The following is a 16527-nucleotide window of genomic DNA, read 5'->3' as shown; positions in this document are numbered from 1 at the left end:
TCTATATGTGTTCTGCAATCGACTGGCTATCACTCCCGCCAGATGGCAGCTGGTACAGCATATCAGCACACCTGCAAGACGGCAATGAGGATAAGTGGTAGAGGAGATTGATGGATGGATAAGATTTAAAAAAAAAAAAAAGTAGTTGATGAAATCATCAAAACCATGATCGGTTTAATGTGTTTACTAATACAGAACAATAGAGACTAAAATATCCCGCTGCTTGAGTACAGCCTAACATTCATTTCCCGACTTTGCGCCACGGTCATGCAGCACATTCTTCAGCAGTGAGAGAACATTCCAGGCAGCGCATCGACTTTTCGTCCACATGCTTTCGCCTTCTGCTCATGGCGCGCACGTGAAAATGTGCTGTGTACGTGTTTGAAGCTATTTCTGACACCCGCTTATCATTGTGTGGTTCTGTGCGCCTGTGTGGTCGTTAATGTGCTCAGTGTGTGCGAAGCAGAACGGCGTCGCTGGCCGCTGCTGTCTCGATAAACAGAGGATGTGGTGGCGGTCTGAGGGAAGGGGGGGGGGGCACGGGGAAGTGGGACAGCATGGACCAACCCTGATGCATGCATACATACATGCACACACACGCCAGCGTGCACACACTGCTGATGCGAAAGCTTCAACTTATACACCCCTATGGTGAGGCAAGAACGCATACAGACACAGCAGCGGATGGGGCGGGGGTGGCGGGGGTTGGGGTTCTGCCACTGCTGCCCTAATTAAATCAATAGCAGCGCACCTCAGCTTACCTTGAACAAAAGGAACCATAAATGAGTAAAAGCAGACGGAAAAATGAGCATCACAAATGGTTTTGATGTCGGGGATGTAGTTCTGAGGAGAAGGAGGAGAGTTAGCTAAATGGGGCATGGCCTCTGCATGAAAGTACGGGTAAGAACGGGGTGTGTGGAGTAGGGCAGAGGCAGACAGGATGTGGTCTGCGCAGTGGGCTGAGACCAGAGTGTGAACCACAACCGCGACTTTATCGCTTTTGTCAAACTGCTACACGCACAAACCCACACAAAGACCACTGCTATAGGGGGAAGTTTAGTCGTTGCTGGCAGCAAAAAGCACTCTCTTCCCTCAGACCAAGCACAACACCCGACGCTGTGAGTAAGTTGTCAGTTAGTGACGCACGATTTAAGGCAACAAAGCTTTCCTGTTGCTCACAAGCACACTCGCCTAAGGACAGACACCCGCCACTGGTTGTCTTCCACACTAACTCATTCAACGCCAGCCGTTTTTCTCAAATCGGGAGAGCCGGTGGCAGCCATTTTTGATCACTTTGACATATTTTTGAAAGCCTACAGAAAACTGGGTTCTCTAGCTATACAAGCGTGGAACCGACCAAGTCACCAGGATTGTAACGGCTCAAAATTCCGCTGCAGGCATGCGGACACTGATTATTAGAAGGTATCTACCGTGTCTCCAAAGTAACGCTATGTAAATGACACCCACTGAGATAAAAAAATATTCACCATTCAGAGTTGATTTTCAATGCACAATTCGTCAGCTGAATATCTTTGTATGAAATTCATGAAGCTCTTCAAGTGACATTATTATTTATTTATTTTTTTACTTGAGTGGTCAGTGCTTGGTGCAAAGGTACCAATTCAATAAAAAACAATGGACCACAACATTTAACAATCTCTTGCGAACACAGCGGTGCGTAAACTACCTTTATTTATTCAGAGCACACCGAAGGAAGGTTTGATTTAACGCATATATCAATGTGACCTGGTTTTGAACAAGTTTATTTTGGGGCTCTCGTATTGCATTCCTGGACCACATTTTCTGAGAACCACCCCTCAACAAAAGGCACTCGCCCTTCTTGTCTACATTTATCTTGAATGGTCAAAATCCCCACATACTGGCGCCTTATTTTTAGGTGTTAAAAAAAAGTACATTTCAGGATCACTGGAGAAAAACGAGATGAAAAAAAGTACGGAAGCTGTAGGCAACTTTGGCCACATAGATATACTGTATTTGAAGAGGACAAATACGGTAGCATGGAATCTCACCTCGACGAGGAAAGGAAGAACCGGCACAAATGTATTGGTACTGCATGATAGTTGTGTGAGAGCTCTGCAACAATGCATCCTCAGAGGATAATATCTTGCCGTGGGGACCAACCTGTTGAGGGACACAACACAGTGATCATCGTCGCCACCTGCTGGTGGTGAAACATACAGCAACATTTTTTTTCTGCAGTCTTGAAAAAGGAGAACATTGGACAACATTCCTGCGGTAAACTCGAAGTACTTACTTGATGGTACCAATGATAACTTGGCACAGTGGATAGATGAGAGGGTGAAGGACGTCACTGGGGTGCAGGGTGCCGAGGACACGACACCACAGGTAGAGACAGTGGACGTACTGCCAGTTGTACACTGACTGGTATGTTTCCTAAGGAACAGACAAAGGCAGAGTTTCAAAAAGCCCTTCTCAACTCTCTTAATGACAATGTTCTGAGACCGTTATGGCTGTTGCTTCTGTGTGTGTGTGTGTGTGTGTGTAAGAAACTCATTCCTCTCAAATTCAATGAAACTAGTAATATGAAATATATTACATTTCACAAATATATATCCAACATAATTAATTGCAAATTATTTTTGCAGAACCCCAATTTAGGTGTGCGGACACCCCACCCCCCACCCCTTTTGAAAACCACTGGCTTAAATCATTTCCAAACACTGAGACCTTGTAATTCAACATGTCTTCAAATTAAAATTCAAGCATGAACTAGACGTTGCTACCAGGCAAGACTCCTGACTGGCGTTCTTAAATCATGCCTTTTGTGTCAATGACTTTCCTCTGGTTTTAGGAGGGTTGACTTGCCATTGGTTAAAGATTTAGGATGACTTAACCCACAGTGATGACGTTTTATTTAAAAAAAAAACTGAGATGAGTGATAACATATTGATGGAGCAAATGCAACCTCAGAGTGGACAACAACAAAAAATGCATGTGAATTCTGAATCCCATTCTTTTGAGGATTACATTTCAAATTCTCCTTTGCTTTGGTAGTCTGCCCTCCTAAACCCTTTCACATGATGGGAGACCAACCGTTTTATTCATGGTCATGGCATTCCTTAGGTGGATGGCGAGCTGTCGGATGTAGACAAAGGCATGCTGGTAAGTGGCCTGCGTGTCCTGGGCGTACATCTCCGTTAGGGTGCGCTGCATGAAGTTGATCATGGGCAGCGCATTGGGGGACGTGAACTTGCAGTTTTGCACATACGAAATGTACATTTGCTGGGAGGAGGACAAAGTGACATTTTATTTCTTGACATTAATCCACGCTGAGATAACATCTCAATCTGTCTTTTTGTTACTCACCTTCAAAATGGGGACAAGGTAGTTTTCTTGCTTGTGTCTGCAGATTTTGTTGAGGCCCAAAAAGGCAAGGACCCGACATGTCTCCTCTCCAGTGCTCCATTGCTTTATCAATTGCTGAAAACAGGCAAACGTGACGTGGATGAACAAAAACATTAAAACTATGACACCGGAATAATCGAGCTTTGTGCGATGCTGGCAGAGGTGATTTTTTTGTTCATTTCCTTTTAGAGATTAACAAAGTACCGTGATGCTACCCTCCATCTGGAAACAATCCTACCTTAAGCAGGTGCCGACACTGTTTGGGAAGACAAAGAAAATAAGGGACGAGTTGATTGGCGTGTCGCAGGACAGCGCTGATGACTGTGGCCTCTGTTAGACCGGATAGCAACTGTGGATGGAGAGCATCAATGAAAAGAGAACGCAAGTGTTTTTTGTAAAGCTGCAGAGAACACAGGCAAGTCACAGAATAGGCACAACTTCTGAATTGATCAGCTGTTTCTCTGTACTCTAGATCACACAATAATGGCAGCAAACCAACCTGAATAACGCCACTGAGATACATCTTGATGTCTACTTGGTTCTTCTGCCATTTCGGACTAGTTTGTGGTAGTACCAGCCTACAAGCAACAGCAACAGAAGAAAGTCAATGATTTGTTTCCATCAGCCCTGAAATATGCAGAGGCGTAGAATTTAGCAGATTAGAAACTCCCAGACTACCGTTTTGAGTCTGCATCTGCCTTTAAATTGAGCATCTGCTGGAAAGCACCGTGCATGTCTCTGATGCAGAAGAGGACCAGGGAATTAAAAACTGCAGAGTTGGGGAAAAATTATGACATTACTGTTACACCAATAAAAGCAGACCAAAGGCAGTTGGAAGATAACATTGAGCTACCACCTACTGGCTGTTCAACATTCACAAACTCACATGTTCACAGATTAGTTTTGGAACCAAGCCTTCGCTAACTGATTGTCTTGCCGAGATGTCCATGCATTAATTTGGCGCCACCTGCTGGAACAGTGGTATTTGGTTTCATTTTTTTATTGGCTGGTCCTCCACGTTATCCCCAATTAGGTGGCTGACCCTGACAGAAACAAATGGCTTGCTACTTGAAGTCACCATGAAGGTGGAGTGGGAGGGGTGGCGTGAGAATATGGGCTCATGTAGTTTGATTTGCTTAAAGATGTTTGCAAAATGTCAATAACTCTGCAGTCTTGCCGTTTTGACTAAAACACAGAGGCAGCACTGCAGCATACATCTTAGCCATGAATAAGGACTATGAGTCCAAATTGAATTTGCCTTAGCGATGAATTTGCCTTAGCGATACGAGTCACAGCATTTGATGACATTTTTGCAATGTCTTGAGTGATCTTCCAAACTATGTATTCATAATCATTTTGCTTGCAGTTCAACCCCGAGCTAGATTAGTCCTTAAACCCGGAGTTACAATGCTAATAATATTACAATATCACCACACAAAATGAGTGGTTCTTACCTGAACTCTCATCCACCTTGTACTTGCATTGGGTAGCTCCATCACCCTTAGTCGTAGCAACGGCAGCCTTGAAGGCTTGGGTGATTTCTCTGAGGAGGCGGGAGGAAGGTCCCTTTTTTAGGGAAGCTTTCCAATCGCGGATCATTTTTTCGGTGATTTTAATGGCCTCGTCTGTCTTCTTGGATTTCTTAGAAGCCTTTTGAGCACCCTCCACCTCAACCTCCTCTTCATCGCTGGCCTCCTAAATGTAAAGGATGATTTTATAGTTGGGGAATAATTTATGACCTGACAACAGATTTTAAACACTGGTGTCAGTCCCACCTCCAACGTAGATGGCAGTCTGTGGTAATTGTCCTCTTCCTCATCCTCAGAGCTATCCGTGTCATCAAAATTCAGGAGGTTCTTGTCATTTTCCTGCAGAAACTTGTAAAACTCTGGATCTTTATTTTTTAATCTGGACAACTGGTTCTTGTGCTGGGACGCTTTCCCCATCTTCACTTCATCCCTAATTAGGGGGGAAATGCATTGTTTTAGGACAGCGTTTGGATTAATACATTTGAATCAACAAGTAGGGTCATTACTTATTATCTTTCCTGTTGTCCTTTTTCTTCTGTCCATTTTGCTTGGGGGATTTGTCTTTAGTCTCCGCTTCATCATCTGAATCCAATCCATACCGCAAGAACTCATCGAAACTGAGGTCCTCTAGTTTTCTACGACAAACACATCTCTATAATCACATCCGTATACGGAGGGACAATAGTTCAAGTATCATCATCAAAAAGAAGCAGGGTCGGTACATTTCATATGCAGTATAGATAACACGTCCGATTGATTGTTGATAGCAACCGCTAGCAAGACTCCTTCAAGCTAGCACATCAGTCATGTTAAAGTAACTCTATTTCAGTGTCCAACATTGGCAAAACATAACATCCAATATTAATGCCAAAATATAACATCCAGTATTATCCTAAGAATGGCAAAGAGATGTATGACAAACTTTTACAAATAAATATACATCGGAAAAATAACACGCACCGTTTCCCTGCCATGCTGTTTTCAACATGTGACGCCGAACTTCCTTCACCCATAATGCACCGGGTTCTGTTGATTTTATGTTTCATGGACAACTACTGAGGCTTTCTCATATATTTTTGTTTAAGAGCTTTAAAAATTAGCACGTGATTACCTCAGATATGTACAGTCGTTGAAAAACCATAGGTGCTACATTTATCAGCAGTGAAATATGTTTACAATGTGTCGTTAGTGTATTCTAAAATAAAAAATAAAAATAAAACGCTCGGGGCGCACGAGAATCACAGTATTTTCGAGTTGTGTCGTGACGCTACATATGAGCTTTAAATCGAATCATATCTACATCCAAGAGACTGGCATCGAAACAGCTGTATTCTTTTGTTTACTTGTCATTTTCTTGCACAAAGCTGGGAAAGTGCACGAACAAAAACGCTTCGTGACTGTCACGCCAAAAGCGGCTGCTGGTGAGTACACGCATCGCATGAATAAGAGACAGAATAACCACCAACAGTGGTGGGATTTATTTAACTTTCACTGGCAAAAATCATAGTTGATGACCCCCCCCCCAAAAAATAAAATAAAATAAAAACAACTCAAACAAACCAAATTACACCTTGACCAATCATGATTCCTGAAAAGAAGCCCGGCCTTTCGCGCAAGCGCAGTCGCATCATTCAAATTTACTTCCGCACTCGGAGTCGGAGGCGAACTTTTAAGGTTGTATATGTTAATTACGAATAGTATTCAAGCATCACGACTAAAGTTTAACATACGCGGTGGTCTTTTAAAAACGTGTAGTAAGTATTTTATGCAAAAAGAAATCTGCCTTCAAGTGTCATTTTAGCCTAATCGTCCACAAAAATCTTGGTTCTTCACTTTGAATCGTATCGTGCATTTAGGTGATCTGCCTTTTTCCACCTTAACAGACCCAAGGTGGCGCCCATACTTTTTTTGTGCATGACGTCAAACGTATACAAGACACAAAACAGGCATTTTTTTCTTGAATATTTCCTATGACGAATATGGACAGATAGCTTCCCTGCAGCCGATTTCCAAACCATCCTGACTGCGACAACTAAAGGCTCATCTTCCATCATTTCGGGAGGAACAAGAATTGCAAACATAACCGCAACAAAGCTACCGGTAAAGAGACAATATCTCTGTGTTTGCTAATGTTGTCTATGGATAATGACGGGCCAGGTTGGAAAAATTTGCATTCATAAAATTATACTTGCGTTGTTACCCAATACTGTGTTTACGTTGCCAATAATTAGTGTAGGCTCTCGGAGCTTTGTGGATGAATGCTTAAGTATCGAAGACAAACTCCGTGGACATTAAATATTGTCCCGACCAGCAGAGCATGATTATGATCATCATTTGTATGTGTGTGTGTGTGGTGGCGATGGTGTGGGTTGCTGGGATTATGCGCCGCGTTTCATGCCTAAAAATTCACGACATGCTATATGGCACTCAACGGTAGTGGTTTAAGACACAGAGGTTGTCATATTCGGTGTGTGTGTGTGGGTGGGGCGTGGGGTTATAGTGTGTTTGACAGAAGGAAAAAAATCGACTTTTTCACAAAGATTGTGTGATGTTTATGTTTTTATTTTAGTTTTCAATTCACCCCAAATCTCCCACCTACTAACAAACACCCATTGGGACACCTCAAATAATGAGATCCCATGCAAGCAGTGTACCTGTATAAGAAAATCTGCCACATTTGATTGACACCATCAAAGAGCCATTACAAGTTTTATAGTTTGCAGTGGTGCAGAACTGCACCACTGCAAAGGTGCTTCTAATTTGGCAACATTATTTCGTGACATCAGAGTGTTAAAATGAAACTGCATCAATATCATTTGCAGTTTGACATAATCCACAAAAACTGCAATGATGAATCTGACAGTTTCAATCAAATTATTCACATTGCAAAAATACATTTTTTTCAAAGAGATCTTCGTAGCTTTTCAGATATAATGTACCTAATTAATTGTCATGTTGGTTCAATAAGCTATTGCAGCTCAAATTCTTAGTTATTTGATTGATATGTATCTGGTTTGAATTGTTTCATGCAGTGTAACTATTTACCAAAACAAAAATGTTGAGTTAAAAGTCATTGTTAAGCTACACCCTTCTCATATCCAATTATTCTTCAAGTAATAATCTACATACTGTAAACTGCATTATAGACCTGATGTTTTGCTGCTTTGGGCTTTAATCAGCGTTGACACCAAGTGCCCTGCCAGCCTGCAATTAATGATTGGATCTCTGTTGTGCTGAGAGGAGTCCTGTCACAGCTGTCACCATGAGAAATACAGCAGTAGCACAAAGAACCGTGATTGCTCTGGACACCTGTCATACCACCTGCTGATGAACTAAGCTCTTTCAGGTGGAAGACTGATGACAAAGGATATTTTATCCTGTAGTTTTATAGGCAATGACAATCACTCTTTCAGTTGGCCAGAGTGCGGCACAGGCCCGAGCCGGTGACCGACGCACCCGGCGCCATGATGGAGGGAGGCATGCAGCTGCTGAACCGCGACGGCCACAGCATCTCGCACAACTCCAAGCGCCACTACCACGACTCCTTCGTGTCCATGAACAGGATGCGACAGCGCGGGCTGCTGTGCGATATTGTGCTGCACGTCTCCAACAAAGAAATCAAGGCGCACAAAGTGGTGCTGGCTTCTTGCAGCCCTTACTTCCACGCCATGTTTACCAGTAAGTTCAGCACAGGTCACATTGTCCCCTAAAAGCGGCCTGCAACTCTGTTTCTTTGTGCAGTCAATGTCCTTTAATTTGTCTCGGGATAGTTTCAGATTTGCAGTTTCATGTCAAAACAGTATGTGTGCAGTAAACATTACCTAATGCATTTTAAGCATCATTGTTTCACTGCCTCCTCTTCCTGTCTGGGGCACAGGTGGTCGGTGTAGGTGCGTGTCTCACATTTCCTCTCCATGCAAGACCATTGTCCTTATAAAATGCCTCCAGACTTCCAGACACCAAGCCTCATCTAGTCTTACCCAGTCACTAATGAGCCCATTTTCATTGTCTGTTTTGTTTTTTTGCCTTATCAGTGCCAGTGCCACTGTTGTTTGAAAAGTATAGATTGGCCTTGCGCCACCTGACAGCCAGGGTTTTCTTTTTTTTTCACTTTTCATTTTCATATTCATTTCATTTTTCTAGATTTAGTTAATTTAGTTTTGAGCACATTTGTCAATTTAAAAAAAATAGAAAATGCTTTGTTTTAGTTTAGTATGTTTTACCTTCATTATTAGTTAGAATTTTTTTTGTATGTATCGACTGCACGTTTTGTGTTATAACCTAAACTAAAATTCCTGAACAACCGTTCGACCTTCCTTCTTCTGTACGGCTATACAGTAATTCTGAAATAAATGCATTTAAAGTAAAACTCGAAAGTTCACATGTGAAATGAATCGATGAAGATGAAAGTGAGGAAAAATTTCCTTGTAATTCGAATTAGATTTAGTTAGTTGGAGTTATTCATTCATTCATTCATCTTCCTAACCGCTTGATCCTCACTAGGGTCGCGGGGGGTGCTGGAGCCTATCCCAGCTGTCTCCGGGCAGTAAGCGGGGCACACCCTGAATCGGTTGCCAGCCAATCGCAGGGCACACAGAGACGAACAACCATCCGCGCTCACACTCACACCTAGGGACGATTCAGAGTGTTCAATCAGCCTGCCATGCATATTTTTGGAATGTGGGAGGAAACCGGAGCACCCGGAGAAAACCCACGCAGGCCCGGGGAGAACATGCAAACTCCACACAGGGAGGCCGGAGCTGGAATTGAACCCGGTACCTCTGCACTGTGAAGCCGACGTGCTAACCGCTGGACTACCGGGCCGCCCTAGTTGGAGTTAGTTTTCAAAAATGTAAAATGTGGTTTCCTTTAGTTAACATTTAAAAAAAAATATATTTTGTCAATTTTTGTTTCAGTAATTTTGATAATAATTTAGTAATTTTGATCATAATAATACTAATTACATGAATGAGTTATTAATTTGGGGCAGATTGGTCCTCAAATGAAAAAATAGATTCAAGCAGCTGAGCACTGTTATTGTGTCTCTGAGCAAACCTCCAAATTGACACTAGTCAACTTTTTGAACTGTCCTACCATTCTGAAATTGGTCCCCTCTATGTGTTATTTTCCGGTAGTTGTTTGCGTGATGCAATGCATTTAATGCAAAAATACAGCAGTGGTAATATCATTTTCCTATTGGGTAAAAAGTTTGGTTGTATATTTGTTATTGTATTCTAAAAATGGCGCCAAATGAGCTTCAGTCCATACACGAAAGTAGTCTCATCTGAATCAATAGATCTGGCCAACACTGACTGGGTTAGAACTGCTTGTTCACAGCAAAAATGTACTGGGTGAGAATGTGGCTCCCTAAATGTTGCTTATCCCCTGCCTCTCACCATCTAAAGCCATCTTGCGCCGGCTTTCCTGTGACCTGCATTGAATAAGTGGTCCAGAAAATGGATTGATGCTAACTACTCTTATTCTGTCTCTTATGTAGATGAGATGTCAGAGAGTCGTCAGACCCACGTGACGTTACATGATATTGACCCCCAAGCGTTGGAGCAGCTCATTCAGTACACTTACACAGCGGAGATCGTGGTCGGGGAGGGTAACGTTCAGGTAACCTACAGATTAGATCGCCAATCAATCAATCAATCTTCAATATGCATTGAATACCCAGGGGCTACTTCCACCTACAATCCTTCCTCAGACGTTGCTTCCAGCGGCTAGCCTGCTGCAACTCAACGGGGTGCGAGACGCCTGCTGCAAGTTCCTCCTCAGCCAGCTGGACCCCTCGAACTGCCTGGGCATCCGAGGCTTTGCTGACACACACTCCTGCAGCGACCTTCTCAAGTCGGCGCACAAGTATGTCCTGCAACACTTTGTGGAGGTGTCCAAGACAGAGGAGTTCATGCTGCTGCCATTGAAACAGGTGGGTGCAGGTTTAGTAGTGCATCCAAATGAGTTGCGACAGCTTGTTCATCAACTGTTCACTGCTGAATGGTTTCCATCTCTAAAAGTCATCATTCCCAGTCTGGATTTTCTATTGAACCGACAGAACGATTGCCTTGCAAAAGGCATCAGTTTTTCTTCCGCAATGTTTGAACTCTTAAATGTCCTCCTCAAGTATATGTGCAAAATTAGATCTGGGACCTGAGTCAAGGTGGAGGGAATGACGAGCAGTTCCAAATAGCAGTCACCGTGAGCACAAAACCTTCAAGCATCTTCTTGAAAATAAAAACATGTAAGGAAAAGCTTACGACAACAGCTGGACATTAATTGGGGTTAATCCGAGCTGTTTTAAATGGTGGCAGGGGTGTGCTGACTTCCCTTTACAATGACTTTGAATATGATTGTGTAATTCTGAACAGAGCCACATCCGCAGTTATAAGAGGGTGTGCACACTTGTGCAACCACATTGTAACATTTTGTGTATGTTTTTTTTCTACTCCTCTGGGTTTGCCCCCTCATACTTTTCTCTCAATTGAACAGGGGTGTGTAAACTATCTGTGTCCACTGCAAATATTTGACAACGTTTTGGGTTTTTACTTTTCAAGCAATCATCTGTCAACAGAATTCCACTTTTTTTTTTTTTAACGGTCAAAACCAGAAACAATTTTTAATATTGTGGAACGAAAAATCACAATATAGTGTATGTTAATAGTCTTCGATAAGGTGTACAACAATTTTTTTTTAAATTTAATCATTCCATTTGACGCTTTATCCTTTCCTCGCAGGTGCTGGATTTGATTTCCAGTGACAACCTGAACGTACCATCTGAAGAGGAAGTGTACCGGGCTGTTCTGAGCTGGGTGAAACATGACATAGATGGGCGTCGGCAACACGTTCCATGGGTAGGACGCATTTTGTCTCACCTGAGATGATTTCTGACTACGCTCTTAAATGTCAACTCACCGAAACAGTGCTACTGTGCCGTCAGTTGATGAAGTGCGTGCGGCTGCCACTGCTGAGGCGAGACTTCCTGATGAGCAATGTGGACACAGAGCTGCTGGTGCGTCACCACTCGGAGTGCAAGGACCTGCTGATCGAGGCTCTGAAGTATCACCTGATGCCCGAACAGAGAGGCGTGCTCAGTAACAGCCGGACGCGACCTCGTCGCTGCGAGGGCGCCAGTCCCGTCCTCTTTGCTGTTGGTTCGTGACAAACTCATGTCAAACGACTATAAAATGGCCACAATAGTCCAGTTAGAATTGTGTGTGTGTGTGTGTTCAAGGTGGAGGCAGCCTGTTTGCTATTCATGGAGACTGCGAAGCATATGATACCAGGACAGACCGCTGGCACATGGTGGCATCCATGTCCACTCGTCGGGCCCGGGTGGGCGTGGCAGCCATTGGGAACAGACTGTATGCTGTTGGCGGGTGAGTGACAACAGTGCTAGACATATACGCCTAACTTCGCTGGTACACACATCTTATCACTTCAGCATACATTCATGAATTTTCGACCGCTAATTACTGTATTTTCATTGCCTCGGGTGTGCTGCAGCCTCAGCCACCTGACTTTGGGCAAGAAGCGTCGTAGCAGTGCACATAAAGAGAATCACTCACAGTCACACCAATGGGTGGGTCATTTAGAGACTTCAATTAACCTAATATCCTTGTTTTTAGAATGAGGGCAGAAGTTGAGAAACCCCACACATGCATGGGGAAAACAAAGGCCCGAGCCGAGAGTCGAACCCAGAACTTCTGACAGTGAGGCAGAAGTGCTCTCCAAATTCATCCTTTCTGCCATTACATTGCATTTTAAATAGCCGCTCACAGACAGACAATCAGAGCTATAAACTGGTTTCCAAGTGACAACTTGACAGGTGCCAACTTCATATCATCCACCAGTGGAGATCTTGCAGTTCCTTATAAACGTACGTTGCCGTGCATCGATCTCCTGCATAGACTGCAGGGAACGACTCTACTCTGCTTACACCATGGTTACCACACACCTCACCTGGGCTGAATTTAACCACTTCAATTGGCTAGGAATCAAGTTAGCTGTGTTCACTTCCACAGCGGCGCAAACACACAATTCGGATGATAACAAAAGAAAGAAAACTCTAACCATGCACGCAGTTAGACTGAACTTTGCGCTAGACTTGGGCTGTTGAGAAAAATAGCACTGTGTTCGTGTAAGCACTTCAGGCGGTATGTGAGATTTAAAAATATATTTAAAAAGTAGCATTATTGCAAAAAAAAATAATAATAAATCAAAAAGAGAGCGAGAGCTCGATCAGAGCAGCTGCCTCCCTGCCACCATAACTGACCGTACTGTGATCCCAGAGGTGTACACTTTATGTTGATAATTATTTTCATGCGGACAAATCTATAATTAAGTTAATTATTTCTTTTTTTTCCCCCCCTCTATTTACAGTCTTTCCAAATGGTTCTAGCGATGCCACTAAAAATTGAGTTTTAAAGTTCAAAGTTGAAAGAAATCAGACATTGATTGCACAACACTCTGCTTCAAGTTTTTTTTTTCCCCATCCAAAAATGCTCTGCACTCATTTTGGGGCACTTGGCTAAACAAAAATATTCCACATAATTGAAAAAAAGTTTTAGAACCACTGCTCAACATAAAAAAACACTCCTGTTCATTGGTCCACATGTCATTCAGGTATGATGGGACCTCGGATCTGGCAACTGTGGAGTCATATGACCCCATCACTAACTCCTGGCAGCCTGAGGTTTCCATGGGAACGCGGCGGAGCTGTTTGGGTGTGGCGGTCTTGCATGGATTGTTGTATGCAGCGGGGGGTTATGATGGAGCTTCCTGTCTCAATAGGTACACGCAGAGACACACAAACACTGTTATACAGTACTAGAATGTTTGTTTTGATTGTCGTTTTAAGACATATTCAAAGAGATCTTTGCATATTCTTTACAGCGCAGAGCGTTTTGATCCTCTGACCGGCACATGGACCTCAATTGCTGCCATGAGCACACGCAGGAGATACGTTAGAGTCGCAACTCTAGGTAGCGACTCGTGTTACTCGGAATTTTTCACATTTATAATGTATAGCATCAAGCTGGACTGAAGCTCAAATGTTGAAGGATGCATTTTGATACTTTTCGCTTTCTTTCCCCCTCCAGATGGCAACTTGTATGCGGTAGGTGGTTACGACAGTTCCTCGCATCTTGCAACGGTGGAGAAGTACGATCCTCAGGTGCATTTTCTGCTTTTTGCTATGACGTGGAAAATCTTTGCTTTGAGGGCTGAATTTTGATTCATGACCGTTTCTGAATTGTTGGATCGGATGAGCAGAGCAGCACATGGACACCCATTGCCAATATGCTGAGTCGACGCAGCAGTGCCGGCGTGGCCGTCCTGGACGGCATGCTGTATGTCGCAGGAGGTAATGACGGCACCAGCTGCCTGAACTCAGTGGAAAGGTTCAACCCCAAGACCAACACGTGGGAGGGAGTGTCTGCCATGAACATCCGCAGGTTTGTCGGCCGGCACAACTTGCAGTAGTACAGCAAAAAGCAGGATGCAATACCCTTGATTAAAAATCAATAAACAAATAAAACTACCTGACAAAGGCCTAGTGTGGTGGTCGTGGGTTCGATCCCGGCTCCGGCCTTCCTGTGTGCAGTTTGCATGTTCTGCCCCGGGCCTGGGTGGGTTTTCTCCGGGTACTCCGGTTCCCTCCCACATTCCAAAACCATGCACGGCAGGCTGATTGAACACTCTAAATTGTCGCTCGCTGTGAGTGTGAGCGCGGACGGTTGTTCGTCTCTATGTGCCCTGCGATTGGCTAAATTGTCCCCCGCCGACTGCCCGAAAGACAGCTGGGATAGGCTCCAGCGACCTTTGTGAGGATAAAGCAGATCGGAAAATGAATGGATGGATGGATAAAACACAATATCATGACTACAATGTCATTGTATTATCATACAATGACATTATTTGGAAATTTCATTTGGGGATTTTCTCTGAAAGCTATACAGTAAAACTTAAGATTGTCCCCCACTTGTTTGATGTGTGATGATCCTGCGCATGCTCTCAACCAAATATAGATGCAGCGGATCAGCATCGAGCAGCGGGCTTTGGCGATTGAACCGTCTTGGATTTGTGGATGTGTCAGCTCAATCGCTCAACCCCCTCGACACACAACACGCACGCACACGCTCAGACACCCTCTTGCCTTTGTGTGAGTCAGAATGTGGTGGGAGCAAGTGCAGCGCCATGAATAAACCATGGCGTGAAGTGCTTTTATTATCCAGTTGCTGGGCTCAATTTAACAGTTGAAGTAATGTCCCCTTGTGCTGACCTCTAATCTGTCTCCTGACCCAAACACACATTGTCAATATGTGTCGAGAAGCAAAAAAAAAAAAAAGTCGGTCTATTTTTTTTTTTTTTAAGGGTTTGTGTGAGAGTTGCAAGGAGTTTTCCTGTGTCTATCCAACAACAGCGTCGCCACGGTTATTTTCAAAAAGCGATTTAGGTTCTTAATTGATTCATTGCTATTGAAAGTAACGGAGTTCAATTACAAGTTACTTTATTGCTGACATTCAACGTCCGCCAACAACTCTGCTTAACACAAAAATGGCAGCTGGTTTTACCAACACTTCATGAGAAGAGCATTTTTTGAATAATGTTGAACCCTTTAAGGGACAGCGGTTACTCCAGTGGATAGTTTATAGTGTTATCAGGTTACAGGGTGCATGTAAGGGTTAAGAATCAGATTTTTAGTACAAATAAAATCTACCGGTAGTCTACAAAGTTTCAGCCAGGCATCCACCTGAAGGGGGCACAGACATCACAGTCCCTCTGCCCGTTGCCAAAACTATTTCACTGTGCAACACAAAAGCGGTATCCATCCATCCATTTTCCAATCCGCTTTATCCTCACACGGGTCACGGGGGGTGCTGGAGCCTATCCCAGCTGTCTTCGGGCAGTAGGCGGGGGACACCCTGAACCGGTTGCCAGCCAATCGCAGGGCACACAGAGACAAAGAACCATTCACGCTCACACTCACACATAGGGACATTTTTGGCGTGTTCAAAAAGCCTGCCATGCATGTTTTTGGAATGTGGGAGGAAACCAGAGTACCCGAAGAAAACCCACACAGGCCCGGGGGCGAACAGTACATTTACAGTTTACACTATTAATACAAGCAATTATGAAAATTTTGGGGCACCAATTGATCTCAGTTTTTCATCTGTGGCAGGACTCCGTTCCTATCCCCGGCAAATATCTTGGGATTTACCTTTTGGTTTGTTTTGTTTGCCCATCACAGGAGCACTCACGACTTGGTGGCGATGGATGGCTGGCTGTACGCCGTGGGAGGCAACGACGGCAGCTCCAGTCTCAACTCCATCGAGAAGTACAACCCGCGAAGCAACAAATGGGTGGCGGCCTCCTGTATGTTCACCCGCCGCAGCAGCGTAGGCGTGGCTGTGCTGGAACTGCTCAACTTCCCGCCGCCGTCCTCGCCCACGCTGTCCGTGTCCTCCACGAGCCTTTGACACGGGGTCATCGCTTGGCTGACTTCAGCCGCCGCTGCTACACCCCAGACTGGTTCTGGGAAGAGACGTAACTGCTCATTTTGAGAGGGAGCAAGATGAAGATGAGGTGTGTGTGTGTGTGGAGGGGGTGT

At 44.0% G+C, this 16527-nt stretch overlaps 2 protein-coding genes across 6 annotated transcripts in view; one reads left to right on the top strand and one right to left on the bottom strand.

Moving 5' to 3' along the window:
* The window catches only part of noc2l (NOC2-like nucleolar associated transcriptional repressor), an 18116-nt gene extending 11609 nt beyond the window's left edge, over positions 1-6507 (bottom strand). The window contains exons 1-11 of one of the 2 annotated variants that reach the window (XM_052059759.1): positions 6485-6507; positions 5423-5551; positions 5163-5346; positions 4842-5082; positions 4066-4156; positions 3887-3965; positions 3626-3736; positions 3349-3462; positions 3076-3264; positions 2276-2415; positions 2031-2142 (exon numbers count right to left, since the gene is read on the bottom strand). In XM_052059759.1, the coding sequence (XP_051915719.1) occupies positions 2031-2142; positions 2276-2415; positions 3076-3264; positions 3349-3462; positions 3626-3736; positions 3887-3965; positions 4066-4156; positions 4842-5082; positions 5163-5333 (1248 nt within the window). In that variant the 5' untranslated portion in view covers positions 5334-5346; positions 5423-5551; positions 6485-6507. Of the gene's footprint in view, positions 1-2030; positions 2143-2275; positions 2416-3075; positions 3265-3348; positions 3463-3625; positions 3737-3886; positions 3966-4065; positions 4157-4841; positions 5083-5162; positions 5347-5422; positions 5552-5876; positions 6105-6484 lie in introns of those variants that run through there. The other variant, XM_052059758.1, reaches the window with a different exon arrangement.
* klhl17 (kelch-like family member 17) lies at positions 6194-16527 on the top strand. Of its 4 annotated transcripts, none has more exons than XM_052059795.1 (13): positions 6194-6337; positions 8096-8262; positions 8330-8594; positions 10414-10535; positions 10627-10848; positions 11654-11770; positions 11857-12070; positions 12151-12295; positions 13542-13709; positions 13812-13900; positions 14018-14091; positions 14190-14371; positions 16168-16527. In XM_052059795.1, the coding sequence occupies exons 3-13, from the start codon at positions 8381-8383 to the stop codon at positions 16394-16396; spliced, it is 1776 nt and encodes a 591-aa protein (XP_051915755.1). In that variant the 5' UTR covers positions 6194-6337; positions 8096-8262; positions 8330-8380; the 3' UTR covers positions 16397-16527. The 4 variants fall into 4 exon arrangements, with proteins under 4 accessions (XP_051915755.1, XP_051915753.1, XP_051915754.1 ...); XM_052059793.1 differs by lacking the exon at positions 6194-6337 and adding an exon at positions 6556-7016; XM_052059794.1 differs by lacking the exon at positions 6194-6337 and adding an exon at positions 6556-7016 and having other exon boundaries at positions 8063-8262.

This window comes from Hippocampus zosterae, chromosome 2 (assembly GCF_025434085.1).
Source record: "Hippocampus zosterae strain Florida chromosome 2, ASM2543408v3, whole genome shotgun sequence".
In the NCBI taxonomy this organism is placed as follows: Eukaryota; Metazoa; Chordata; class Actinopteri; order Syngnathiformes; family Syngnathidae; genus Hippocampus; species Hippocampus zosterae.
Note: the sequence above shows the minus strand (reverse complement) of the source record. Positions and strands in the feature narration are given on the sequence as shown.

Bases quoted from the DNA above. Each gene is read 5' to 3' on its own strand.
- klhl17 (XM_052059795.1), top strand. From the start codon at position 8,381: ATGATGGAGGGAGGCATGCAGCTGCTGAACCGCGACGGCCACAGCATC. The intron at 12,296-13,541 runs GTGAGTGACAAC...CATGTCATTCAG, and splicing joins AGACTGTATGCTGTTGGCGG to GTATGATGGGACCTCGGATC. The intron at 13,901-14,017 runs GTAGCGACTCGT...TTCCCCCTCCAG, and splicing joins CGTTAGAGTCGCAACTCTAG to ATGGCAACTTGTATGCGGTA.